The 27421-nt window shown below is 38.1% G+C and overlaps 1 protein-coding gene across 17 annotated transcripts in view; it reads left to right on the top strand.

The window, feature by feature from the left end:
- The window catches only part of BMPR1B (bone morphogenetic protein receptor type 1B), a 377622-nt gene that overhangs the window by 310281 nt on the left and 39920 nt on the right, over positions 1 to 27421 (top strand). For 16 of the 17 annotated variants that reach the window (XR_011502133.1, XM_070505348.1, XM_070505338.1 and 13 more), the window contains one exon: positions 18992 to 19151. Coding sequence is in view for 16 of the 17 variants with exons in the window: in XM_070505338.1 (XP_070361439.1) it covers positions 18992 to 19151 (160 nt within the window). In the remaining variant the exon portion in view is untranslated. Of the gene's footprint in view, positions 1 to 15842; positions 15957 to 18991; positions 19152 to 27421 lie in introns of all 17 variants that reach the window. The other variant, XM_070505345.1, reaches the window with a different exon arrangement.

Genomic DNA, 27421 nt, shown 5'->3' with positions numbered 1-27421 from the left:
CACCCGGCCGGCCCCAGTTTAGTACTTTCAGATTTCTCTTCCACTAGTGTTTTTACCAAGACACTTAAACTGCAAACTTGTGTGATATGAATGTCAATTTCTCTTCTTGCTCCTGCCTGCCCTCTGGTGAAGATGGGGTAAAACAGTGAAGACACTCAAAATTTTGGTAATTTTTAAGATATTCAGAGCTAAAAGAAAAAAATGAAGAAAGGAGAATAGATTACTAGTAGATCCTGTGGCACAAAATAATCATATGTCATCTTTCAATAAATTTGAGGACTCAAATCCATTTCTAAGTACATTGTGTGTTGAGATTTAATTTTCCTTGAATTATCTCTATTGTTCATAAAGATTGTTCTCTGTGTGTTTTAATGTGACAGTGGATTCTGATAGTCGCTTCACTGTGGTGTATAAAACAATCTTTTATGTCACAATCTTAAAATGTTTTACTTATGGTGTTTGTGAAGTGATAAGAATGTTACTGAGGAAAAATAATTAAAACTAAATATAGCTAAAGCATTCTTTAGGATATAATGGATGAATATAGAACTTAAAATTTATTTGTTGCTGAGTCATAGTATTGGAAATTTTTTTTATTATATTTTACTTTTGTTCTGTTTTCTGCTTTTTCGGTAAAAATCTTATTTCATATTCTTTAAAAATTGTATGAAGAGTCCATAATATGAAATAATATAGAAATATTTTGAAAATATTGAACTGATTTATTAAGTATATATATCAAAAAGTGAGTTATTTCGTGGTGTTTATACCAGACTTCCAGCTAATAATTGTCCACTGATTCCAAGTGAGTACTTTAAAGAAACTCTTTATAACGCTGCCTTATTTCCTAACTTATATAAGAGATGCCAAAGAAAACTTGTATATGACTATATACAAATATACAAAATAGCTAAAAACACGTATATAACTGTAACGTGTATCCAAGGAAAGATATTCAAGATGTTTAAGAAAGAATGGAAATCACACTATTGCATGCTGATCATTAGGTTATTTCATGAAATTTGATTAAGTTGCCTGAAAATCTATGTGTGAAATCTCTTATACATGGAAGTCGTTAGGAATATAATTTAGTTGTGATTTGTAAAGAACACACACACACATACACATATGTCTGCAAGTAACTTGTGGTTCATTTGCTCTCTAAAAATCTAGTCCTCTGAAAAAATGAGAACCACTTTTAAATTGGCTTCTACATGACCTACTTTTTATTATCATGGTAATTTGAATAGTTAACTTCCTGGGTTAACTATAGTGTAACCAGCTAAGCTAACTAGGCAGCATATGAAGTGTCTAGATTCACACTATTAAGCTAAGGATTGCTATCAGAGGGAGAGATGGAGAGGTGGGGGGTGGAGGAGGGTAGGAGGGAGGAAAGAAACTGAAAGATAGAATGAGCTCCTAAAGAGTGTTTTAGTTAGTGTAGTATTTATTCCTAAGAAATTTCTAGATAGTTTGTCTTTTCTCAGTTTTTTCTCTTAGATTTTTCTGTCAGGTTTATTTATAATTCTATTACTAAAATGTAAAAAAAGCCAGGGGCTGGCCCAGTGGTGTAGCACTTAAGTTTAGCACTCTGCTTTGGTGGCCTGGGGTTCGAAGGTTCAGATCCCATGTGTGGACCTACTCACCACTCATTTAGCCATGCTGTGGCAGGTGTCCCACATATAAAATAGAGGAAGATGGGCACGGATGTTAGCTCAGGGCCAATCTTCCTTGGCAAAAGAGAAAAAAAAGCCATAATTGCCTAGAAAGCTATTGGGAAGAAGTAATCAATTTTGTTGAAATTCTGTTCAACTTAATTAAGTAGAAACTATTCACTATTTAGTTTTCCCTGGTGTAAAAAATTTTTTAAAAGTTTTCACTCACTGATTTAGAAAATACAACATACTAAATTATACATAGTTTCTTTAATGGTTAGTCTTCTTCCAGCTGTTTTCAATAATTATCTTCTTTTATATAAAATTTAACACAAAATCAAGTAAAATTTGGATCTACTTAATAAAGATCTTATAGTATTTAAATAAGCTAAATCAAATTTTCTGTCTTAAAGTCTGCCTTTCTCTTGTTTCAAATGGAAGGATACTAAAAATATAATAAAATGTGGAAAATACATTTTGGTAACTATCTTAGTCAGACATTTGATATTTGAGATATATCTTCATTATTGCTACTCCACTGGTCATCCGGATGTTCACATTTATCATAAATACATGTTTTTGTCATTCCTTCTAGCTCTTATTTTAGCATTCTTATTGTCTGGCTAAATTCATGTTTTTATAAAATGATTTTTTTGTGTGTGTATGCATGTAATTGCCTTTTTTATGCCTTAGCTGATGTGTTCTGTCTTGTTTTGGTTCCAAAATTCCTGGCTTGTGTGTGTGAGGCTGGCTGGATTTTACACAAATTCAGTATGACTTTATATGAAAGTGATCCTTTTATAAATCTTTTTTCATAATTATAGCAGTGGATAAAAGTCCAGTTTCTCATTGTCCCTTTTCTCAAATATGGACTAGCTATTAAGAAGATCTTAAAAAGATTGAATCGGTAGTTAAAAACTTCCCAACAAACAAAAGTCCAGGACTAGACAGCTTGACTGGTGATTTCTACCAAACTTTCAAAGAAGAATTAATTCCAATCCTTTTCAAACTCTTCCAAAAAATAGAAGAGGAAGAATACTTCCAAACTCATTTTACGAGGCCAGCATTACCCTGATACTGAAACCAGACAAGGACACAACAAGAAAGAAAATTACAGGCCAACATTCCTGATGAACATAGTTATGAAAATCCTCAACAAAATATTAGCAAACCGAATACAACAAAGCATTGAAAGGATCATATACCATAATCAAGTCGGATTTATTCTGGGAATACAAGGAGGGTTCAACATTTGCAAATCAATCTGATATACCACATCAACAAAATGAAAGACAAAAATCATATGATCATCTCAATGGATGAAGAAAAAGCATTTGACAAAACTTAACATCCATTTATGATAAAAACTGTTAAAAGAGGGAACATATCTTAACCTAATAAAGGTCGTATATGACAAGCCCACAGCTAACACCATGCTCAATGGTGAAAAGCTGAAAGCATTTCCTCTAAGATCAGGAACAAGACAAGGATGCCCACTACTGCCACTTTTATTCAACATAGTTTTGTAAGTGCTAGCCATAGCAGTTAGGCAAGAAAAGGAAATAAAAGGCATCCAAATTAGAAAGAAAGGAGTCAAACTGTCAGTATTTGCATATGACATGATACTATATATAGAAAATCCTAAAGCCTCCACCAAAAATCTATTAGAACTAATAAATAAATTCAGTAAAGTTGCAGCATACAAAATCAATATACAGAAATCTGTTGCATTTCTATACAGTAATAAAAAACTATCAGAGAAATTAAGAAAACAGTCCCATTTACAATTGCATCAAAAAGAATAAAATATCCAGGAATAAATTTAACCAAGGAGGTGAAAAATCCGTGTACTGAAAACTATAAGACATTGATGAAAGAAATTGAAGAAGACACAAATAAATGGAAAGATATTCCGTGCTCATGGATTGGAAGAATTACTATTGTTAAAATGTCCATACTACCCAAAGCAGTCTGCAGATTCAATACAATCCCTATCAAAATTCCAATGGCATTTTTCACTGAAATAGAATAAGCAATCCTGTAATTTATGTGGAACTACAAAACACCCCAAATAGCCAAAGCAATCTTGAGAAGGAAGAATAAAGCTGGAGGCATTGCACTCCAATTGCAAACTATATTACAAAGCAAAAGTAATCAAAACAGTATGTTGTTGGCATAAAGACAGACACAAAGATGAATGGAACAGTATAGTGAGCCCAGAAAGAAACCCATGCGTATATGGTCAATTAATTTATGACAAAGGAGCCAAGAACATACAATGGGGAAAGGACAGTCTCTTCAATAAATGGTGTTGGGAAAACTGGACAGCCACATGCAAAAGAATGAAACTGGAGGGGCTGGCCCCGTGGCCGAGTGGTTAAGTTCACGCACTCCGCTATAGGCGGCCCAGTGTTTCGTTGGTTCGAATCCTGGGCGCAGACATGGCACTGCTCGTCAAACCATGCTGAGGCAGCGTCCCACATGCCACAACTAGAAGGACCCACAACGAAGAATATACAACCATGTACGGGGGTACTTTGGGGAGAAAAAGGAAAAAAAAAAATAAAATCTTAAAAAAAAAAAAAGAATGAAACTGGACTACTATTTTACACCATACACAAAGCCTAATTCAGAATGAATTAAAGACTTGAAAGTAAGACCTGAAGTGATAAAACTCATGGGAGAAAATGTAGACAGTAAGCTCCTTGACGTAGGTCTTGGCGATGAGTTTTTGGATTTGACACCAAAAAAAAAGGAAAAATAAACAAGTGAGATTACATCACACTAAAAAGCTTCTGCACAGCAAAGGAAACCATCAACAAAATAAAAACAGTGTATGAATGGGAGAAATAATGGCAAATCATATATCTGACAAGAGATTAATATCCAAAATATATTAAGAACTCGGACAGGGCAGGCTCCATGGCCTAGTGGTTAAGTTTGGCAGGCTCTGCTTGCTTCGGTGGCCTGGGTTCAGTTCCCAGGTGTGGACCTGTACCACTCATCGGCAGCCATGCTGTGGTGGTGACCCACATAAAAAATAGAGGAAGACTGGCACAGATGTTAACTTAGAGCTAATCTTCCTCAGCAATAAATCAAATACAAAAACTCATATAGCTCAGTAGAATTGTTTTTGTTTTTTTGGTGAGGAAGATTGGCCCTGAGCTAACATCCGTTGCCAGTCTTCCTCTTTTTGCTTGAGGAAGTTTGACCCTGAGCTACCATCTGTGCCATTCTTCCTCTAGTCTTTTGTATATGGGATGCTGCCACAGCATGGCTTGATGAGTGGTGTGTAGGTCCACACCTGGGATCCCAACTGGCGAACCCTAGGCCACCGAAGCGGAGCACATGAACTTAACCACTACAGCACTGTGCTGGCCCCAGAATTGTTTGTTTTTTTAACAAATAATTCAATTAAAAAAATGGTCAGGAGATCTGAATAGACATTTTTCCAAAGACATACAGATGGCTAACAGGTATGTGAAAAAATGCTCAACGTCTCTAATCATTAGGGGAATGAAATCTAAACCACAATGAGATATCACCTCACAACTGTTAGAATGGCTATTAAAAAGATGAGAGATAGCAAATGCTGGCAAGGATGTGGAAAAAAGGAAACCCTTGTGCACTGTTGGGTGGAATGAAAACTGGTGCAGCCACTATCGAAAACAATATGCAGGTTCCTCAAAAAATTAAAAGTAGAACTACGGTATGCTCTAGCAATTCTACTTCTGGGTATTTATCCAAAGAAAATAAAAACACTAATTCAAAAAGATATATACACCCCCATGTTCACTGCAGCGTTATTTACAGTAGTCAAGATACAGTAACAACCTAAGTGTCCATCAATGGGTAAAGAATGGATAAAGAAGAAGTGGGGGGCGTGTGTGTATATGTGTATGTATGTGTGTGTGTATATATATATATATATATATATACAGTAGAATGTTATTCAGCTATAAAGAAGAAGAAAATCTTGCTATTTGTGACATCATGGATGGACCTTGAGGGCATAAGCTAAGTGAAGTAAGTCAAGCAAAGAAAGACAAATACTGTATGATCTTGCTTATATGTGGAACCTAAAGAAAACCCCAAAGAACAAAAAGCCAAGTGTATAGATACAGAGGCAGGGGTTGGGGTGGGTGGGCAAAATGAGTGAAGAGAGTCAAAAGGTACAAACTTCTAGTTACAAAAAAATAAGTTCTGGGGATGTAATGTACAGCATGGTGACTAGAGTTACTTGACAAGAAGTAAGTCTTAAAATTCATCCTCACAGGAAAAACATTCTATAATTATGTATGCCAATTGGTATTAACTAGACTTATTTGTGATCATTTTGCAATATATGCAAATATTGAATCATTATGTTGTACACCTGGGACTAAAGTAATGTTGTATGTCAATTGTAATTCAATTTTTAAAAACCTTATCTTTTTTTTCCAGATGTACATCATAATATATTCCGAATTCTGTGTAGATTACATGGTGTTCACCACCCAAAAAATAATTATAGTTCATCCCCTCACTTGTGAGCCTAATCACCCCTTTTGCCCTCCCCCACCTTCCCCTATGGTAACCACCAATCCATTCTGCATTGCTGTGTGTTTGATTGTCGTTGTTTTTATCTTCTACTTATGAGTGAGATGGTACGGTATTTGACTTTCTCCCTCGGACTTATTTCACTCAGGGTCCGTCTATGTTGTCACAAATGGCCAGATTTCATCATTTGTTATGGCTGAGTAGTATTCCATCATGTATAAATACCACATCTTTATCCATTCGTCCCTTGATGGGCACCTAGGTGGTTTCCAAGTCTTGGCTATTGTGAATAATGCTGCAGTGAACATGGGGTGCAGGTATCTTTATGCCTTTGCATTATCAAGTTCTTTGGATAAATACCCAGCAGTGGGATAGCTGGATCATATGGTAGATCTACTCTTAATTTTCTGAGGAAACTCCATACTGCTTTCCATAGTGGCTGCACCAGTTTGCGCTCCCACCAGCAGTGTACAAGGGTTCCCATCCCTCCACATTCTCTCCAACATTTGTTGTTTTCTGTCTTGTTAATTACAGCCATCTGACTGGAGTGAGGTGATACCTCATTGTAGTTTTGATTTGCATTTGCGTGATAGCTAATGATGTTTTCGTATGCTTGTTGGCCGTCCGTATATCTTCTTTGAAGAGATCTCTATTCAGATCTTTTGCCCATTTTTTAATTGGGTTGTTAGTTTTTTCATTGTTGAGCTGTATGAGTTCTCTGTATAGTTTGGATATTAACCCCTTAACTGATATATGGTTTGCAAATATCTTCTCCCAATTGTTAGGTTGTCTTTTCGTTTTGTTGATGGATTCCTTTGTTGTGCAGAAGCTTTTTAGTTTGATGTAGTCCCATTTGTACATTTTTTCTTTTGTTTCCCTTGCCCGGTCAGATATGGTACTTGAAAATATGCTGCTCAGACCGATGTCAATGAGCGTACTGCCTATGTTTTCTTCCAGAAGTTTCATGGTTTTGGGTCTTACATCCAAGTCTTTAATCCATTTTGAGTTGATTTTTGTGCATGGTGTAAGGGAAGGGTCTACTTTCATTCTTCTGCATGTGGCTGTCCAGTTTTCCCAACACCATTTACTGAAGAGACTCTCCTTTCTCCATCATATGCTCTTGGCTCCCTTGTCGAATGTTAGCTGTCCATAAATGTGTGGGTTTATTTCTGGGCTCTCAATTCTGTTCCATTGATCTGTGTGTCTGTTTTTGTGCCAGTACCGTGCTGTTTTGGTTACTATGGCTTTGTAGTAGATTTTGAAATCAGGGAGTGTGATGCCTCCAGCTTTGTTCTTTTTTCTCAGGAATCTTTTGGCTATTCGTGGTCTTTTGTTGTTCCATATAAATTTTAGGATTCTTTGTTCTGTTTCTGTGAAAAATGTTGGAACTTTGATAGAGATTGCATTGAATCTGTAGATTGCTTTAGGAAGTATGGACATTTTAATGATGTTAGTTCTTCCAATCCAAGAGCACAGAATATCTTTCCAATTCTTTGTGTCTTCTTGAGTTTCTTTCAACAATGTTTTATAGTTTTTGGTGTACAGATCTTTCACCTCTTTGGTTAAATTTATTCCTAGATATTTTATTCTTTTTATTGCAATTGTAAATGGGATTGTATTCCTAATTTCTCTTTCTGCTACTTCATTGTTAGTGTATAGAAATGCAACAGATTTTTGTACTTTGATTTTGTATCGCGCAACTTGACTGTATTCCTTTATTGTTTCTAAACGTTTTTTAGTGGAATGTTTAGGCTTTTCTGCATATAAAACCATGTCATCTGCAAAGAGTGACACTTTCACTTCCTCTTTTCTAATGTGGATCCCTTTTATTTCTTTTTCTTACCTGATTGCTCTGGCTAGGACTTCCAATACTAGGTTAAATAAGAGTGGCAACAGTGGGCATCCTTATCTGGTTCCTGTTCTTAGAGGGATAGCTTTCAGTTTTTCTGCATTGAGAATGATCTTAGCTGTGGGTTTGTCATATATAGCCTTTGTTATGTTGACGTATTTTCCTTCTATACTCATTTTACTTAGAGTTTTTATCATAAATGGATGCTGTATCTTATCAAATGCTGTCTCTGCATCTATGGAGATGATCATGTAATTTTCATTCTTCATTTTGTTAATGTGGTGTATCACATTGATAGATTTGTGGTGGTTGAACCATCCCTGCATCCCTGGAATGAAACCCACTTGATCATGATGTATGATCTTTTTAATGTATTGTTGTATTCAGTTTGCTAGTATTTTGTTGAGGATTTTTGCATCGATGTTCATCAGTGATATTGGCCTGTAATTTTCTTTTTTTGTGTTGTCCTTGTCTGGTTTTGGATACTGTTGGCTTTGTAGAATGAGTTAGGAAGCCTCCTCTCCTCTTCAATTTTTTGGAAGAGTTTGAGAAGGATAGCTATTAAGTCTTCTTTGAATGTTTGGTAGAATTCACCAGGGAAGCCATCTGGCCCTGGACTTTTATTTTTTGGAGGTTTTTGATGGCTGTTTCGATCTCCTTACTGGTGATCAGTCTATTCAAATTTTCTACTTCTTCTTGGTCCAGTTTTGGAAGGTTGTATGTTTCTAAGAATTTATCCATTTCTTCCAGATTATCCAATTTGTTGGTGTATCGCTTTTCCTAGTATTCTCTTAATATCTTTTGTATTTCTGAGGTGTCTGTTGTAATCTCTCCTCTTTCATGTCTGATTTTAATTATTTGGGCCTTCTCTCTTTTTTTCTTGGTGAGTCTAGCTAAGGGTTTGTCAATTTTGTTTATCTTTTCAAAGAACCAACTCTTGGTTTCATTAATTTTTTCTATTGTTTTTTTAGTCTCTATTTTGTTTATTTCTGCTCTGATTTTTATTATTTCCTTTCTTTTGCTGATTTTGGGCTTTGTTTGTTGTTCTTTTTCCAGTACCTTTAGGTCTGCTTTTAGATTGTCTATTTGGGATTTTTCTTGTTTGTTGAGGTAGGCCTGAATTGCTATAAACTTCCCTTTTAGAACCACTTTTGCTATATCCCACAGATTTTGGCATGTCATATTCTCATTTTCATTTGTCTCCAGGAATTTTTTTATTTCTCCTTTGATTACTTCATTGACCCAAACGTTGTTCAGTACCATTTTGTTTAATCTTCACATCTTTCTGGTTTTTCTGGTTTTCTTCCTGTGGTTGATTTCTAGTTTCATACCTTTGTGGTGAGAAAAGATGCACGGTATTATTTTGATCTTCCTAGATTTATTGGGACTTGTTTTGTGGCCTAATATGTGATCAATCTTGGAGAATGTTCCATGTGCATTTGAAAAGAATGTTTATTCTGTGGTTTTTGGATGGAATGTTTTGTATATATCTACTAACTCCATCTGGTCTAATGTGTCCTTTAAGGCCAGTGTTTCCTTATTGATATTCTGTTTGGATGATCTATCCATTGGTCTAAGTGCAGTGTTAAAGTCCCCTACTATTACTGTGTTACTGTCTATTTCTCCTTTTATGTCTGTTAATAATTGCTTTATATATTTAGGTGCTACTATGTTGGGTGCATAGATATTTACAAGTGTTATATTTTCTTGCTGGATTGTTCCCTTTATCATTATGTAGTGCCCGTCTTTGTCTCTTGTTACAGTTTTTGTTTTAAAGTCTATTGTGTCTGATATAAGTGCTGCTGCCCCTGCTTTCTTTTCTTTGCCATTTGCATAGAATATCCGTTTCTATCCTTTCACTTTCAGTTTGTGAGTGTCTTTAAGTCTGAAGTGTGTCTGTTGTATGCAGCATATACATGGGTCTTATTTTTTTATCCAATTGCCCACCCTATGGCATTTGATTAGAGCCTTTAGTCCATTGACATTTAAAGTAGCTATTGATAAATATGTATTTATTGCCTTTTTATTACTTTTTTTTTCTGGGTGTTTTAGTAGTTTTTCTCTGTTCCTTTCTTTTTCTTTTGCTCTCTTCCCTTGTGGTTTGATGGCTATCTTTAGTAATATGTTTGATTTCTTTTGTCTTACTTTTTTGCTTGCTTGTTATAGGTTTCTGATTTGTGATTACCATGAGGATCCTGTTTAATAGTGTATGCACATAACAGTCTATATCCAGTTGATAGACTCTTTAGTTTGACGTCTTTCTAAAACCTCTACCTTTTCACTCCCCTCCTCCCACATTTTGTTTTTCATATCATATATAGTCTCTTGTTTAGCATGTGCCCATCCATTACCCTCTTATCATTTAACCTTCATATTATCTTCACAGGTAGTTAATCTGCTAGCTTTACTGTATTTTTACCTTTAAAAGTGATTTTATTGCATGGTTTTTTCTTGTTGTTTTGTTTTTTTGATAATAATTTTTTTGTTTAATCTCTATCTGTGGTCCTTGCTTTCCCACTTAAATAAGTCCCTTCAGCATTTCTTGTAGAACTGGTTTCTTGGTGATCAACTCCTTTAATTTTTGCTTGTCTGTGAAGCTCTTTATCTCTCCTTCCAATTGGAATGACAGCCTTGATGGATAGAGTATTCTTGCCTGTAGGTTTTTTCCTTTTAGCACTTTAAATATGTCATGCCATTCTCTTCTTGCCTGTAGTGTCTCGGCTGAGAAGAAGATGGGCTTCCCTTTATATGTCACTTGTGGCCTTTCTCTTGCTGCTTTTAGGATTCTCTCGTCATCCTTAATTTTGGACATTTTAATTATAATATGTCTTGGTGTGGGCCTCTTTGGGCTTATCTTGTTTGGAGCTCTCTGTGCTTCCTGAACTTGGATGTCTGTTTCCTTCCTCAGCTTAGGAAAATTTTCGTCTGTTATTTCTTCAAATAAATTTCCTGCCCCTTTGTCTCTGTCTTCTCCTTCTGGGACACCTATAATCTGAATGTTAGCATGCTTGATATTGTCCCAGAGTTCCCTTAGACTGTTCTCATTCTGTCTAATTCTTTTTTCTTTTTTCTGTTCCGCTTGGGTGATTTCCTCTAGTCTTTCGTCTAGCTCGCTGATCTGTTCTTCTGCATCCTCTACTCTGCTATTGAGTCCCTCTAGTGAATTTCTCATTTCCAGTATTGTGTTCTTCATTTTTGATTGTTTTTTTTTATATCTTCCAGTTCTTTGCTGATGTACTCACTGTGTTCATCCAGTCTTCTCCCCATATCTGTGAGCATCCTCAGGATATTTTGTTTGAACTCTTTGTCAAGTTGGTCACTTGTTTCTGTTTCATTTAGTCCTTTTTCTGGGGTTTTGTCCTATTCCCCTGCTTGGAAAGTATTCATTTATCTTCTCATTATGCCTCTTTCTCTGTGCTTATTTCTATGTATTAGGCCAGTCAGCTCTGTCTCCTGATCTTGGAGAAGTGGCCTTATCTATAAGATGCCTTATGAGGCCCAGCAGTGTGCTTCCCTCTTGTCACCAGTCCACAAGATCCAGAAGTGACCCCTTTGTGGGCTACTTGTGTCCTGCTGTGGTAGGGTTGCTCCCTCTGCAGGTACCCAGGGAATCTAGTCTTTCATTCCCTGGCCAGCTTTTTGTAAATCCAGTTTGTGGAGCCTCAGCACCGTTGGCTACAAAGTCTATCAGCACACTCCTATTGCAGTTTTCCTCTTAATTGGGTTGGTATCCAGTGTAGCGGGTTGCTCGGCTCAGGGGCTGCAATTGCTATAGGCCTCTGGCCTACAAGGCTGTTGTCAGTTTTCTTAGGAGTGGGGCTGGCCCTTGGCATGGGAGCACTCAATTGTTTCAGGCTTTGGAAGGTGGGGCTGATCCTTTTTATGGCTATTTGTGAAGCACAGGTCTTCTGCCACTAATAAGCCTCACCCCGCAAAGGACCAGAGGCTTCAACACCATCAACACAGTCCTGGTCCGTGCACACTTCTCAATCCCCTTGAGTGCACCCCGACACCTGCACTGCAGAGGCCCCCACCCCTCCACCAATGCCCCCCACAGTTCACCTGGTCCTCACACAGGCCACGCCTCACAGAGGCAGACACCCTTGCCTGCCTGTAGAGGATCAAGGCACCCAGTCAACGCAGGCTGAAAAGTAGCCTGAGGGCTTGCTGTTAGGTGGGGCCAGTCTCTAGGGGTCTGCCTGCCCTGGCTGAACTGGATCTAATCTGCGCTCCAGTGGGCATGGCAGAACCATGGGCTAACAGGCCAAGGGATGAACCTCAATGGTGTCCACTGGGGTCCGTGTCAGCATGCCTGGACCAGTTCAGAACAATGGCCCCCACCAATGTCTCAGTCTCAGGAGAGGTCCCTCCTCTCACCAAGATGCCCCCAGAGCCCACCAGGTGAGTCTCTTTTCACCAAAGGACTGTCAGCCTTCTCTCTGGTGATTTTAGGTTGCTGCAATGAATGAGTTTGTGCCTGGGCCCTTTAAGACCCAGGTCTTTTTGGCTTTCACTGATAGCTTTTCTGGGGGTATCCTTGCTGCAGTTAAAAGCCAGCAAAGCCAGACAGTAAGACCCCCGTCTCAGCTGGGCTGAGTCTGAAGGATGCTTATAGCAGTATCACCCCTGCTCTGGACCTCACTCCTCCAGGGAGGGCTCGTACCTTAGGGTGGCTCCCGCCTGGCCAGCTGAGAAGCTCCGCTGCTCCCACAGGTGGCTTTTTTTCTCTCCAGCAGGAATTTCTGCCTCTTCGGCCTTAGTCAGGACTGTCCCTTGTTGTGGGGGTTCTTTTTATCCAGTTTTCAGTTTTCTCTCCAGGGTAATTTATTCAAAAATAGTTGTAACTTGGTTGTGTTCCTGGGAGGAGATGAGTTCAGAGTCTGCTTACTCTGCCATCTTGACGAGATCCTAAAAACCTTATCTTTTTAACAGTGTTTTTAACTTCTAAGGTGAATCTAATCAGATTTACTCATTCTGCTGCTTCTCTTCCCCCTTGTCTTCTGTCTGTTAACCTCCAAATTATCCCTCAATTACTTTAATTTTATTGGTGATTGGAGATATTGTGATTTATGTAATAATTTTCTTTTCATAGGGAATGAGACACATGTAGATTAATTGATTCTTAAGGAGCAGTTGTATATGTTTATGTAAATTGCTGTCTTGGTTTGGTTATTTTGGCAAAAGCAAATGAAGACCTCTCTACTTGTCTCAGATTTGTGTTTAACCATCCATTTATTTAATAATGCTAATTAAAAGGAATCATTTTACCATCTTACTACCTTGGCTTGCTCAGGCCACCTTGTCTGAAGGCAACCTTGCGTGTTCATTTAGGATGTTAGCTGTTAACTCGGTTTATAGAAACAGTTCTATTAGGGGCTGGCAGTACTTTTCTTGTCTTCTTGTTCTTGTGAATGTGTTTCTGGTAAAACTGCATCTATTCTGACTGTATGTTAAAGTGCTAAGTATTTTTAGAAAGATTATTCAGCGATATTTCGTCTTCACAATCTTTATAGAAAGGCTGGTTCTCATCTGATTTGTCCAGTGTTGGAGAGCCAGGATTTGACTCTAAAGGCTGCTTGGAGCTGCCGAACTCAGGCATGTTTCCTTAACGCTAACTGAGGTAGTTAACTTAGAATGTTCTACAAAATACCATAAAATGGATTGTTGATAATTTGCAATATAGAATGCGATATGAAGATTTACTACAAATTTAAGCACACCTGTACGCGAACACATAAAATATGGTAAACTGTTAAGTGGATTTAGTGTTACTACCACGCCAGTGTTCATTGGTCCCATGGTGAATCCCATATTGAAGCGTGGCTGGGGAAGTTCCTTCTTCTTTGCTGGATTTTCTTTTCGATTTCCTGGTTCTTCCTTGTTCTCTGATGTTCTTCATTCGACATCAGGATATGAGACTAATTACTTCCCTATTTTGTACTGGGAAGCAATTTGCAAATGCATTTAGATAGCTCCAACTGTTATCTGTTGGTACTTCGTAAGTCGATGCTGATATAGAAACAGGATTATAGCCCTTTTGAATGCAAACTATGAAAAATTTCATGATGCAAAATATGAAAGTCTCATGATGCAAAATTCAGTATTCCTTGAGAGAGAATTAAATTTTCCACGAGAAGTAGGATCTTCCTATATTTCATCAATATCCATATAGATATGAATCCTCCTATACTTTATCACACACAGACATACGCAGGCTACAATGGGCTTATCATATGAGATATGTTATTTCAAAACCTGCTATTGTTTGTTTTAACATAGTTTAAAGTGCTCTATTTTTTAACGCATCCTCCCAACTTCTTCCTCCCCAGTAGTGACTGTACCTACACCTTTTTACATTCTTTCTTTTGGTATTTTCCTCCATACCTCTAAACAAATAATTGTATTGCTACCTGTAAATTATTCAATTTTAGGCATTTCCTTTTACTTTGCACTATCAAAGCTTTTACTACCCTCACACCTGCTAATACACAAATTTCTGTCCCCCATCCTGTGTATATAGGAGTTAAAATGTTGTTTGTTTCCTCTGTTCCCACCACAAATTCATTTCTGAGCTCTCAGTTGGAATGTAAAATACCTCAGTTATTCTATTAATTTCAACTTGTTGAACATCCTTCTCTCAGAGTGTTTTGATATGCCTTCAGTCATGCCTGGCTGTTCCTTAGGTTCACTGCAGAGTTCTTACCTTTTATCCACCGTTACCACTATCTTGAGAGTACACTTCCCTTTTCTCTTGGGTTGGATCTCCCATTAGCAGGAATTCATTTCTTCTATTTTCTTGTTTACACCTTCATTAGGGTGGAGCATCTCCTCCAATAACTTCTTGAGAAAAGTGCATGAGAGAGAAATTTTTGAGACCTTGAAAATCTTAACATGCCTTTTTCCTACTCTCATATTTCGTTTATAGTTTGCCCAGGTATTGATTTCTAAATTTGAAATACTTTTCCATCAGAATTTTGAAGACATCACTCTATTTTATTCTACTTTCCAGTTTTGCTGTAGAAGTTCAGTACCATACTTATTTTTAATCTCCTTTATCTTTATAGATATGTGTGTGTGTATATATATGTATACATATACACACACACACACACACACACACACATACACAAATAAATTTAGGATCTCCCTTTGTCTCCAGTGTTATAAAATTTTACAACATACTTTGGTGTGGGTCTGTTTGTATATTCTCTGAGTCCTTTCAAACTAGAAAATTATGATTTTCCGTTATGGGAATCTCACGGAATTTGTTTATTTGGTAATTCTGTGCTCTCTCTTTTCTCAAGTCTCTCTTTCTAGAGATGCTATTATTCAGATGTTGAATTTCCTGGATTGATGCTCTGATTTACCTAACTTTTCTATCTCTAGGTTTTGCCCTACATTATGGGAGCTTTTCTAATTTTTGTCTCAACTCACCTACTGAGATTTTTATTTATGTGATCATATTTTTAGAGTTCATTATTTGTTTATCCCTTTTTGTAGCAACATGTTCTTGTTTCATTGATAAAATGTATTTTTTATGATACTGACAGTATTAGTAATAGTTTTGTAGTCTTTAATTCCTTCCCTGTTATATTTTCCCCAAGTGGCTGTTCTCTGTGTATTTGTCTTGTTTGTGGTCTTTCTTCATGCATCCAGTGCCCTTTGTGTAAGAGAATGGAGACTATAAAAGCTGATGGAAGCTCTGTACATGTGGGCAGCTCTTGTTGCTAGTGGGCTTCACTGAAGGATGATATTGCAGGGCTGTTTCACTGAGAAATTTCCAATATCCCTATCTTTAGGTATTTTGTTTGTTCTTGACCTGGTCAGATTCCTGAGTCAGGAAGGCATAAGCTCGGCTACACTGAGTTCTGGAAGCCATGTAGGAGAAGAGGACTGGGACGTCAGCATCCAGGGTAAATGTTCCCTGAAGGTTTGCAGTAGGTGGTACCCCTGCCCTCCTTTGTGCTTGCTTTCCAACAGTCCTTCACCTTGACAGTAAAAAAGGAAAATAAGGAAGGCATCTGAGTGACGTGTGTCTTAGATGTACCCTTCCTGGCTCCTGGGGGGGTTGGGAAGAAATGTTACTAGCCTGTAGGGAAAGGCATAGGGCAGCAGAAGCTCTGACTACTTCTACAGTGGGTTTTAGGCCTCCTTCTGTTTTCAATACTCCCTTCACTGTCACTTCTTAAGCGTGACTTGTGGTACTGCTCTGGAGCCTTTTTGGGGGTCAGCTGGTGAAGTTGTCTTGTGTCTCGGCTTCACCCCTTTGGCTGAGGAACCTTTGTTGAATCAGTTGCGCTTGTCCTTCTGCTTACCAGGTTTTCATCCCTAGTTTCACCTCTGGATCTCTTTTATATTGTAGGTTCATTCTTTTAAGCCCCTTTTCCTGTTATTGTAGTGCAATTTCATAATTAAAATACCCTGTAATCTACCCTTTTCAACAAAAATTAGATTTTAACATTCTTTCTTGTCAGTAAATATACTTCCACATCAGCATTTTAATAGCTGCATAAGAATCTCTTTTTAGAGATCTAACTTATCCCCTATTATGATAAACATGGGTTGTTGTAAGCAATATTGAAAAGAACCTCCTTCTAACTAAATTTTACATCATCCTTTAATTTAAATAAACTTAAAATGTGCGAAAATCATGAATCCTTTCTTAAAATGTTTGTTACAAAATGACATCTTATCTCCAAGAGCATGAGGATGATTCCTTTTCTAATGTAGACCATTTGGTGTAAACATTCCATTTAACAACGTTTCCCACCAGGTAGTAAGTTCTTGTAGGTTAATTCATCCTAATTACCCAGGCTGTGCTTGGAACAGGGTAGGCACCCAATACCTATTTGCTAAGTCGACATATACATAATAAATGAATTTTTGTTATTTTGTTTTAAGACTTCAAAGAGAAAGAGGTCTGGCATGGAAGGAAGCATGATGTAATAAGTTTTAAAAATCTTATTTTCATCACTGAGTTACTTTGAGGTAACTTAGGTCATAAAGTTAGTAAGATTGAGATGTAAAAGGAAGGAAGCCAGCACGGCAGGGTGCTGTGTAAACATCCCTGCACCCATGCGCTGGATACAAGCGGGACCTCCGTGATCCTGCAGGCAGACGTGTGACAAATGGCTTAAATACAAGATGCTAACATGGACTGTGTTTCACTCTACTTTATTTTGGAATTTAACTTAAGGATGAACATTCTGTTCTCTAGAGATAATATACACCTATTGGGATTAATTATGTGGTTGGATTAAATAAATACTATTTGCTTAATCTAGTCCCAGGTTTCTCAACGTGGAGTCTGCACATCATCAGTCTTGGAATCGCATGGTGTCTTGTTGAATTTGCCCTTCCCTTGGCTCCCCGGAGACCTCTGGGATCAGAATCCCTGTGGGTGGCCTGGGAGTCCTTCCTCATATGCACGTGACAATCAACATGTCTTCTCTAGACCAAATACACAGAACTGTTTCAGAAAGTTAGGTTCACATCTTATATAAATTTGAAAACTCTGATGAAATATTAGAATTAACAATTAGAGAGAATTCTGATAAACTGATTTAACATATTTTGTTGCTTTTTCCTTCAATTATTACTCTCTAAGAAGTCAACTAATTAGCTTAACATATAGAAGCTCAGGAAAAATCATCACAGATCTTTTTTTTCTGAATTTCTCATTCTGTGATGTAACCAATGACTAGACACATTAATTTGTGGTTTAAAATAAATGCACACTGTACATCTATTATGTATATTGCCCTTCTGATCTAGAATTTCAATTTTTTAACCCAACATCTTGTAGCTAATATTTTTGTTGAAATTTGATTTAATTATAAGCAAGCTTGATGTCTTGTGAGAGAGACTTTAAATCAAGTATTGCTCAGAGTGACAGTTTATGCAGTGACATAGCATGTGTGTGAGAGTTCTTACCCCGTGCCCGACACATAATAGGTATCAGTTAGTGCATGCCCCCTGCTCAGGCATCATTAACTCCCAGAAGTGGTGGTAAAGAAGGAAAATAGGAAAACTATCTCAGTGATATGTCACCTTGTGTTAATGAAACATTGTCTTAATGTTTAAAAGGTAAAAAATTTGATTCTCCACTAATATTAGCTAACATTTATCAAGTGTTACTATGTAACATACACACTCTAAGCTTTTGACATGAGGTAGGTGCTTATGATTATTTCCATTTTAATAAGAGAATGAGGCACAATGACATTATTTACAAAGTTATTCAAGGTCAACTAATGGGTAAATAGGAAAGCCTAATTTTGAACCCAGAAAATCTGTCTCTAGAGATCACAGCTACTATCATCTCTTCCTAACTACAATAGGTAGGCACTGTTGCGCATAAAAGCTGATGAGGAGGATGTATCTTTTGAAAGGTATTTTAATGATAACCAAATTTTTATCTTCCTACCCAATTTTGCAGATTAAATATTTCTAATAATTTCTTTTAAAAATACATGCTATACCTAAAGGAAAGAGAGCCCTAAGGTAAAGAGACTGGTAGAAAGACAATTTTAGGGCCCAAACAATCTGAGTTTAAATGCTGGCTTCGTGATTTATTAGCTGTGTACAAATCACTTAAACTTCGAGTCTTAATTTTCTCATCTGAAAATGTGAATGATAATATTCACCCATAGTGTTACCATACAGAGTAAAGATAATCTCTATAATAGTGTCTCATTGAGCTCCTTGCATTCAACCAAATAAAGCTGTTATAATTTAATTGTATAAATGATTTCTATGTTCTATATGAGACATATTATATAGAAAGTATAATTTTTAGTATCAACAATATCAAAATATCTGATTTCTGTTTAAATCTTTAAGAATCATGAATACCTAATATTTTATTTAATCTCATTATTCTTTGGACAGAAGACTTTGGCTGGGCTGTCCCACAGATATTTAAACTCTTACTTTTTCTTCTTTTCAGCAAACTTCCTTGATAACATGCTTTTGCGAAGTTCAGGAAAATTAAATGTGGGCACCAAGAAAGAGGATGGTGAGAGTGCATCCCCCACCCCTCGTCCAAAGATCTTGCGTTGTAAATGCCACCACCATTGTCCAGAAGACTCGGTCAACAATATTTGCAGGTTGGTCATATAAATTGTTTAAATCTAGTTTTAACAGAAAGTCATACTTTTTCAACTGTAGAATTGTAGGCTGGTGTTTCCAAGAACGTGTTTTGGGGAATAGTGCCTGATCCCGTTAACTCTCAGAGCTGTGCTGTGTTTAGAGAAATACTGAATTGCATTTTGCCCTGAAATGGTGTTCTGAGATTCTTCTGCCTTCCTCCAAACATCACACATGCACATAACCTTACAGCACCGTCCCAAGCTCCTTGTCAAGGAGCAAAACCCAGTTATTTTCTTTCAAAACACCTCTTCCCCAAAATAAATTCAACAGCAGAGGGTGTCGCATGTGTGTGGGGTTTTGTTTGTTAGAACTGTTCATCATGCTGATGGTGTTAGTGTTTTGGAAAGAACACCTAAGCTATTCGGAATATTTATAAACTGACTCTGGGAAGCGATGTCATGGTACAGCTTATGTGAGTCCACCAGACTTTAGGAAAGACATTTGCAAAATACTAGAGAATAAACTCCTTCGTAGATAAGCTTGTTTGTATAAATACTTTCTAATATTTGAAACTGGACTATTTGCCTCTTTCTTCCTTACACATCTTTTTTCAGCCACATCCATTTTGCTGGTCACTATAGTTATGTTTACTCCCCAGGATGAGGACTACAGTGGGTAAAGAGGCATAGTCTAATGAGGCCAGAGTGTGCCCAGGGAGAAGTGGCTGAGTTAACCAGACAGGTGTGGATCTCAGCAGTTAAAAATGTCAGAGAAGCAAAGTCTCCCTCAAGAAGGGTAATGGACCCACAGAGGAAGTTGGGCTGCTAGGTTTGAAGTCCGGGCAAGACATCTGGGCAACCATTCAGGGCCTCATTATCCAGGAAGGAACATGAAGCTGAGTTGAATGCTTTTTTCTTCCTGAGACCTTTTTTCCCCAGGCTTTCTATGAAGTGGGATCTAATATAAGCTTACCAGTGTATCCTGAAATATATAGTTCAAGGAATGTATATTAACTGAATGACACAGAGAGGAAAGTTGGATGTATTCGTAAGTATATATCTCATTTAATCAGCAAAACAACTCAGCATGGTAGGGAATGCTTATTTCTTACCATTACACATAAGGAATTCAGGACCCAGAGAGGTCCAGTAACTTGGCTCTTGTGCGATAGAAGAAAGTTGGGATCACTGAGTCTTGTGCCAAAGTAAATTATTCCAAAGCTCAGACAGTGTTTCCTGGGAAACACTACTTCTTTGCAGTAAACAGAAAAAGTACCGGGAAAATTAGAGTTTTCTGAAGAAAGGGTAATTAGCAGTTGGAAGAATATTAGTGGGATATCTTACTGTTTTGTCTGGGTGTGTGGTAATTGAGAATAAATCTGTGTCATTTGAGCTGTAGTTCTGGTGATCATATGTTCAGGCTTTCCAAAATTATCCCAATTTCAAATATTTTGTTGTGTTTTCCTCATAGGCCATCGAAGTGTTGTACGTTGACTGGGGAGAAAGTGTTCAGGCAGGGTGAACTGCAGATTCTCTGTGGTGGGAAGGAGAAGCGTGCGTGTTCCAGGAAGACTGCTTTCCTAGAGTCCAGGCCGTAGGCGGAGGTGTGGAAGGAGTTGAGCCTGGAGATGGGAAAGATGGCCTGTGGCCTGGTGGGCTGTGTTAAGAAAGCTGGTCTTATTCCTGAGGGTATTGGGAAGCTGCTGAAGGGGATGTTTAAGCAGAGGTAGCAGTGAGATTGATGTGATTTGATTTGCTTTTTTGAAAAGTTTTCTTTGTTGCAGAGTATTGAATGTTTTAAAGGGAGACAAAAGTGAATTCAAGAAGAACAGCACTTATGTGAGAGAAATTGAAAAGTGGATTCAAGAACAGTTCACGTGAGAGAAAATGATCTTGGACTAGGGTGGCGCTGGTGCAGGAAAGAGTAGGATGTGTTGGAGAGATATTTAGAAGGAAGGTTTTATGTTGATGAATTGGATATGGGAGGCTCCACAAGTTTCTGGATGTACCTTTAGATGCATATTGTAGCCTTGTAATGAAAGTGGACAGAGGAAAATCACATGCCAATCTGACATGCTAAGTTCAAGGTTTTTGACACATCCAAGTGGAGCTATCAGGGAGTAGGTAGTAGGATATGGATTTGGAGCTCAGATAAGATGTCAGGGAGAGAGTACAGAGCGAGTAGAATGTTAGTTGGTTTTTGTTGTGAAATGAACAACCTCAAAATTACAGTGGCTTACAACTAAGGACATTTATTTTTTCATTCATGGGTCTACAGTGGGCTGCAGCTGCGCTGGGCTCTTCTGGATCTGTGGGCTTGGCTTTCGCTGCTGCTTGAGTTCAGCTCTGCTCCATATGTTTCTTCATTTTGTACCAGCAGCTACTCAGGGCATATTCATTCTTGCACGAGTATAAGGGAATGACCTCTTAAACATTCTGCTTGCATCATGTCCTCTGACATTCCATTTACCAAATCAAGTGACATAGTCAAGCTCAAAGCCAAGGGGAAGCCATGACTTGGGTAGGGCATTGAGAACACTGAAAGAATAATCCAATCTACTGGGGAAGGACTGAGCCATGAGATGTTTAAATGCTTGACTGAAGGAGGCTCTCCCCAGGAGCCTCAGAATTAGCAGTAAAGCAATGAGTATGGTGTCACTGAAGCCAAGTTATAGAGGGAGGAAGTGAGGTCAACTGTGTTGGGTACTGTTAGAGGTCAAGGAGGATAAGGAGTGAAATACAGCAATCAGATTTATTGACCTTGATAACTGCAGTTTGGAAATATTTAATGTGGAAGTAGAAATGGAAGCCAGATTGGAATGGCTTGTGAATTATACGGTTTCCAACCTTTGATTTATGATAGCAAAGAAAAAGAAAACAAGAATATAATTTTTAAAAACCCAGCAACAATAACAATGGAACCCATCAAAAAAACATGGGTCTACCATGACAGTCAACATGAATTGGTTAACTTGTAGAAGTCAACAGAAAACTAACATTTATTGAACTTTTTATAAGTACTGGCATATTTACTTTCACCTATCTTTAATCATCACAGCATTTCTATAAAGAATGTAGCATTATCTGTATTTTCCAGGTGAGAAATCTGAGGCTCTGAGAGGTTAAGTAATTTTCACTAGGTCACTGTTCATGCCAATATGATGAAAAAAATTGTGAACGAGTTTCCTAAGTCCTGGATTCTTGACCAACAGCCAAGCCCTGACACTGGTTCTCAAAGGAGCTAATATTTGCTCTTGAGTAAAATGCACATCTATTTTGTTAATGAAGTGTTGACTGCAGTTGAGCTCCTGTGACCTGAGATTAGTCATGTGTGTGTCGCAGGGACTACTTTTGTTCATGTGCTGTCAGACCTAGAATAAACCCAGGCCTTCTGCCTCCGTTCCTGTAAGCCCATGCTCTACTCTTTGACCTCCAAATCAGTACTTCTCAAGCTCTCTCTGGAGAAAGATAGCTCCCCGCCCCCAAGCCTAGTAAGTTGTGCACTGATACTTTTCTAAAGTACAAAAAAAATGAATTAATAGAAAAATAAATTTAAAATACTTAAAAATTCATGCTCCATTTTTTATGTTTTCTATTATTCAGATTCAACAGATCTAAATTATTGCCGTACAAGTTTCAGTTTCTGTGTTAATCTCCTCACCGACCAGTAACAAGCAGTTTGCCGACCTGCGGGGGAACATGTTTTGAGTAATAGTGCACTAAATCTACCCCCCCAGATCACAGGACAAGGGTGTGCTTGCTGGAGGCTCAGATAAGGGCTAGTGGAAGCTGTCTGGCCTGAGGCCTTGTACCAGGCAGATCTTGGCCAAGCTGGGTGTCCCAGGTGGATCTCATGCTCATTACCTACCACTCCCACTTTCCTGGAAAGAATTATCTGAAAGTAGCCCAAATCAAGAGTGTGTCATACCTAAAAGAGATTCTGAAATCCCACATGATAATTCAGAGAACATGTGCAGAGTTTAGAAGGTTTTTAAACTCTTCATAATATCGTTGATCACTACCAGCCAAGGCCAAGGCCGTAGTCATTCTTGGCCTCGAGTCCTATCAGGTGCAGATGTGTCTGCTTCCAAAATCCATGCTGTTTCCATTGCCTAAAGGTGTGCATGTTAGAGGATATGGTGCAAATGTATCATGCTGAATACAATATTAGAACCTTGTCTTAGATCCATAATTCAAAGTAAGGGGTGAAGCCATTGTCCTATCTCCCTCAAGATAATATGTCTCCTAAATATCTTTCCAGGTGTTCCTCTGCATTGTTAATCCTTCCCATTCCATTTCCAGATTGGATTTAGGACCCCAGACTATCACTGCGTGCCTTGAACGCTGCGAAGTCAGCTTGAATAACTCTTTTTTACATGATTTTCACCATGCCGATGTTCCATCTTATTTTCCTGTCCTAGCAGGTGTAATTTCAGCCTTGTTTGTTTATTTTTTCCCTGTATAATCTGGTGCCACTTTACCTCTCTTCTGTGTTTTACTTGACTTTGTCTGTGATAGTCATTTTTGTCCCTGTGTCACCACTCTCTCAGGTTCCTCCATTCCCTCACAGAAGTCTATCAATTTCTAAACATTATTTTTTACTCTTTTTTCAGAGATTATTTTAAATAATTCCTCATTTATCTTAATGGGTTCTGGGCAAAAATTCTCCCCCCGGACCAGTTTTCAGGGTTTACAGGTGTAGTAAATCACATCAGATGTTTGCACAAAGGATGTGCAGATGACACTGGGCTGCCTAAGTGAGGAATGAGCAAAATCTCCGACTGTCCCTTGAGGAGTCCCCGGGCGGAGGGGACACCTCAGGGGCTGGGACCTCTTACACAGTTGTGTTAACCCAGGGCTTCTGGACCTCTTGCCAGGTGTGGTGGTGTGAGTTTTCAGACAGATGCTCCTGACCCAGGATCTCAGCGACTTTAAAGTACATGTTGTTCTCATTTGTTTATACATCTTCCCTTGCATCCAGTGTATTCCACTGTTGCCCAGGCCAGCTGAACATTGAGCTTTATGATTTTTTTTCCCCAGTAGATGTTCAGTTCAAACCATTGCACTTATGAGAATGAGAATTATGAGGTCATTAGGACTTGTACTTTAGTTGGAAGAGGCTATGATTTCAAATTCACTTATGAAGTCTTCTATGAGGAATACCTCTCCTTTTGTGCCTCTCATTAGTCATAAATGAAAATGTTAAATGGGCCCTTTTGTTGTTGGACTTAATAGAAAGTGAATAGACTAGGCTCTTTAAAATTTATGTACATAGAGAACTATTGGAGATTTTGGAGCAAAGATGGAAAATGTCCCATTTCTCAAGCAGTGCTTGACAGATGGGCTCATCCAGAGGAGAGCGGAGGTGTGCTCAAAGGCTGCCCCAGCAGTCTCTGGAGAGGTGGTAAGGATCTGCACAGGGCGGTGGGAGAGAGTATACAAATGCTTGATTGATATAAAAAATGAGAAAAATTCAAAAATATCTTGTTTCTCCTTGAAAAAAATGAAAAGAACCCTAGATCACTTGGTCTGGCTGCCAGAGAAGGATGTATGATAGCTACATGTTCTTGAGAGTCAAGTAAACAGGCACTTCTCACGTTGGAACTTCGTCATTAATGTTGTCCCTTCACCTTCCTCCAGGACGTGACCCGCAGAGGAGAAGCCTGGGAAGGGGAGCAGTAGTGGCCGGATATGTTTTACCCACTTTCCCTCCACCGCTGTGGGAATCCACCCCCCTAAGATGATAAGGAAGGGAAAACAACAACGTAAACCTTAGGATTCTCTTACTGTGGGAATTGCTACTGCTCAACATTCTTCTTTGCTTTTTTCCGCTGTCAGTAGATAACACTCAATGAGCTTATGAGTTCTCTCTCTGCTGCTTGAAGGTGAATCGTGGACCCTCCGGGGAGGGGTGGCTGTCATAGACGAAGGGCTCCTCCTCCAAAGCAAAACTGCATCTTCCTCACTCTTGCCTTCTCAGTATCTAATTCTGCCCAAATCACAGGATGCTCAGTAAATGTTTGTAAAAGGAACTTCTGTTAACAAAGCCCTAAGCATCTTTCAGCTGTTTTAGTTAACTAACTAAAATCTATGTGATTTAAATAGCAACTCTAAAAGTTATATACATATCTTTGAGCTTACATGTGACAGAAAACTTTGAAATCTTTCTTTATTCCCTTGAATATTTTAGAAGACAGAATGTTCTGAAGGACCTATTTACAAAATAACCTAAAAATCAAGCAGCTTTTTCAAATTGATTCTGACTGAAACTTAAAAGAAATCTGAAAGAAATGTAAGAATTCTAGTCTCTCTCACATACTAAAGAAAAATTAGAATAGATATTGATCAGTCAAGAGAGCTATTAATCCTTGTGGGCCAATGCATTTGAGAAGGTATCCATTTCTATTATTAGTTTTTGTTGAGAGCACAAATTTAAACCATTTAATAATTTTTATTCGACAATGTTTAAATTATTTTAATGCTTTAAAATTTCCTATTACTCTAAGCAAAGCAGGTAAACTCTTTTTAACTAATACTTAAAAAAATTCCTTTATAGTTAAATTAATCTTTATAAAGATCTAAATGAGTTAGAAGAAAAGTTCTGCAATAGTGCCTTCTCAGCTGGGGTGGTGATGTTTCTGAACGACCCTGGGGTTTGCAATTCAGGAACTATGATCTTAGTGGAGGAATGGAATTAAAGGGACCAAGCCTAGGGTACACCTTCTAAATACTGTATTCACTAAAACAAAACAGTTAATAGATCACTTTATTATATAAAGATGCCGTCAATGCAATTTTACACATACTATCTAATATTCTACAAGAACTAATGAGCGAATTGGGGTACAAAAAAGCTGTGTCTAAGTCCACTTGATCACGAATGAGAAGTCAAAGCTGGTAGGTTCTGGATGCACATCTACTCAAAAGAGTATCAGTTGGTCCCTCAAAGCTTTAAGCCAGGTGCAGCCTTTCTTCCCAGCTTTCAGGGAACGTTGACTGTGCACACTGAAGGTCTCTTGAGGCAGTCAGTCCCCTGATGGTCTCTAGATAGCCCAGACATCTCTGCTTTTGGAATATCGGATTCAAGGAGACTTGAACCTATGGTTCCATTCAAGTGTTGTAACAGAGTTTTACTATCACTATATGACATCATGCGACGTTTAACTTCTTAAATGCTTTGCTTTTTCATGAATTAATAGTATGTTAAGAGGCACTCAGAACTCATGACTGATATCTTTGTATGCGCTCTTCTGTTTTGTCAGTTGCTTTTGAAATGTTGCATGTATTGTCATTTTTTCAAATTCATAATCATCACTGTAATCAAATGATTGATCCTACATTCCTATGTACATATCACTACTATCAGTTTTGTTTAACAGTATTTCAGCTTTTGTTTCCTCCCTGATTTTTCATCTCTTCCTGTTATCGCTTTCAACACTCTGGGAATGACGGGGTGATAATCTATATAAAATGTATAAAAGCTTACCCATGGCAACCGGGCAGCAGAATGTTGAGCTAAGCCGAGGGGAAGGGTTCGCGCTTTCCTGACACAGCAGCCATCTCTTGGTGGTGGGGAGGTGGCTCAGCTCCGCTCTGGAGTGTAGCTGTGTTTACATCTGTGCCTGCTGCAGAGCTGAAAGTTCTCAAGTAATTCCTAAGGTTCTGTAGTTGTGCTGCTAGTTTCCAGTTAATGTTCCTTACTGGCTAACAATTTCAGTGAGAAGCTAATGAATTATTTTTGGTTTGTTGCGGATAATATGGAATTGAAATGGTTCCCTCAGCTCCTTGCCTGTCCTCCCACCAAGTGCTTGATTCCCATCCCCGTTTATCACTGGGGGAATGCCAGCTCTTTTCTCCAGGGTCTCTTTCCTCTTCATCTCCTCTTTGTATTTTAGCTCCACCCTCTTCAAAGACAAGGGAGTGCATTTTTAAGGCTTGGATTTACTCTCCCTTACGTTTGTTTACATTTCATAGGACATTATAACAGTAGTTTTCCAACAGCTTTCCCAGCTTTTTCTGTTCTTGTCTTGATTCTTATCAGTTGCCTAAAAGTACATTTCCATGTACTCAGATTTTGAACAAGGGGAACTCATGATTAAGGAGAAATTAGTCTTTTTGGATTTAATATATTGTATCAACTTTTCTAGCCTCTATGAATTCCTCATGTCAGAAAATTAAGATGACTTTATTTCTGATAATTCCTGAATTTTACTTTCGATGAAAAATGTAAGTTAAACATATAGTCTAAATGTGTAGGAAAGGAATAAAAAAATCCCATGGGTATTTTT

Source organism: Equus asinus, chromosome 3 (genome assembly GCF_041296235.1).
Source record: "Equus asinus isolate D_3611 breed Donkey chromosome 3, EquAss-T2T_v2, whole genome shotgun sequence".
In the NCBI taxonomy this organism is placed as follows: Eukaryota; Metazoa; Chordata; class Mammalia; order Perissodactyla; family Equidae; genus Equus; species Equus asinus.
This window is presented reverse-complemented; position numbering and strand designations above follow the sequence as displayed.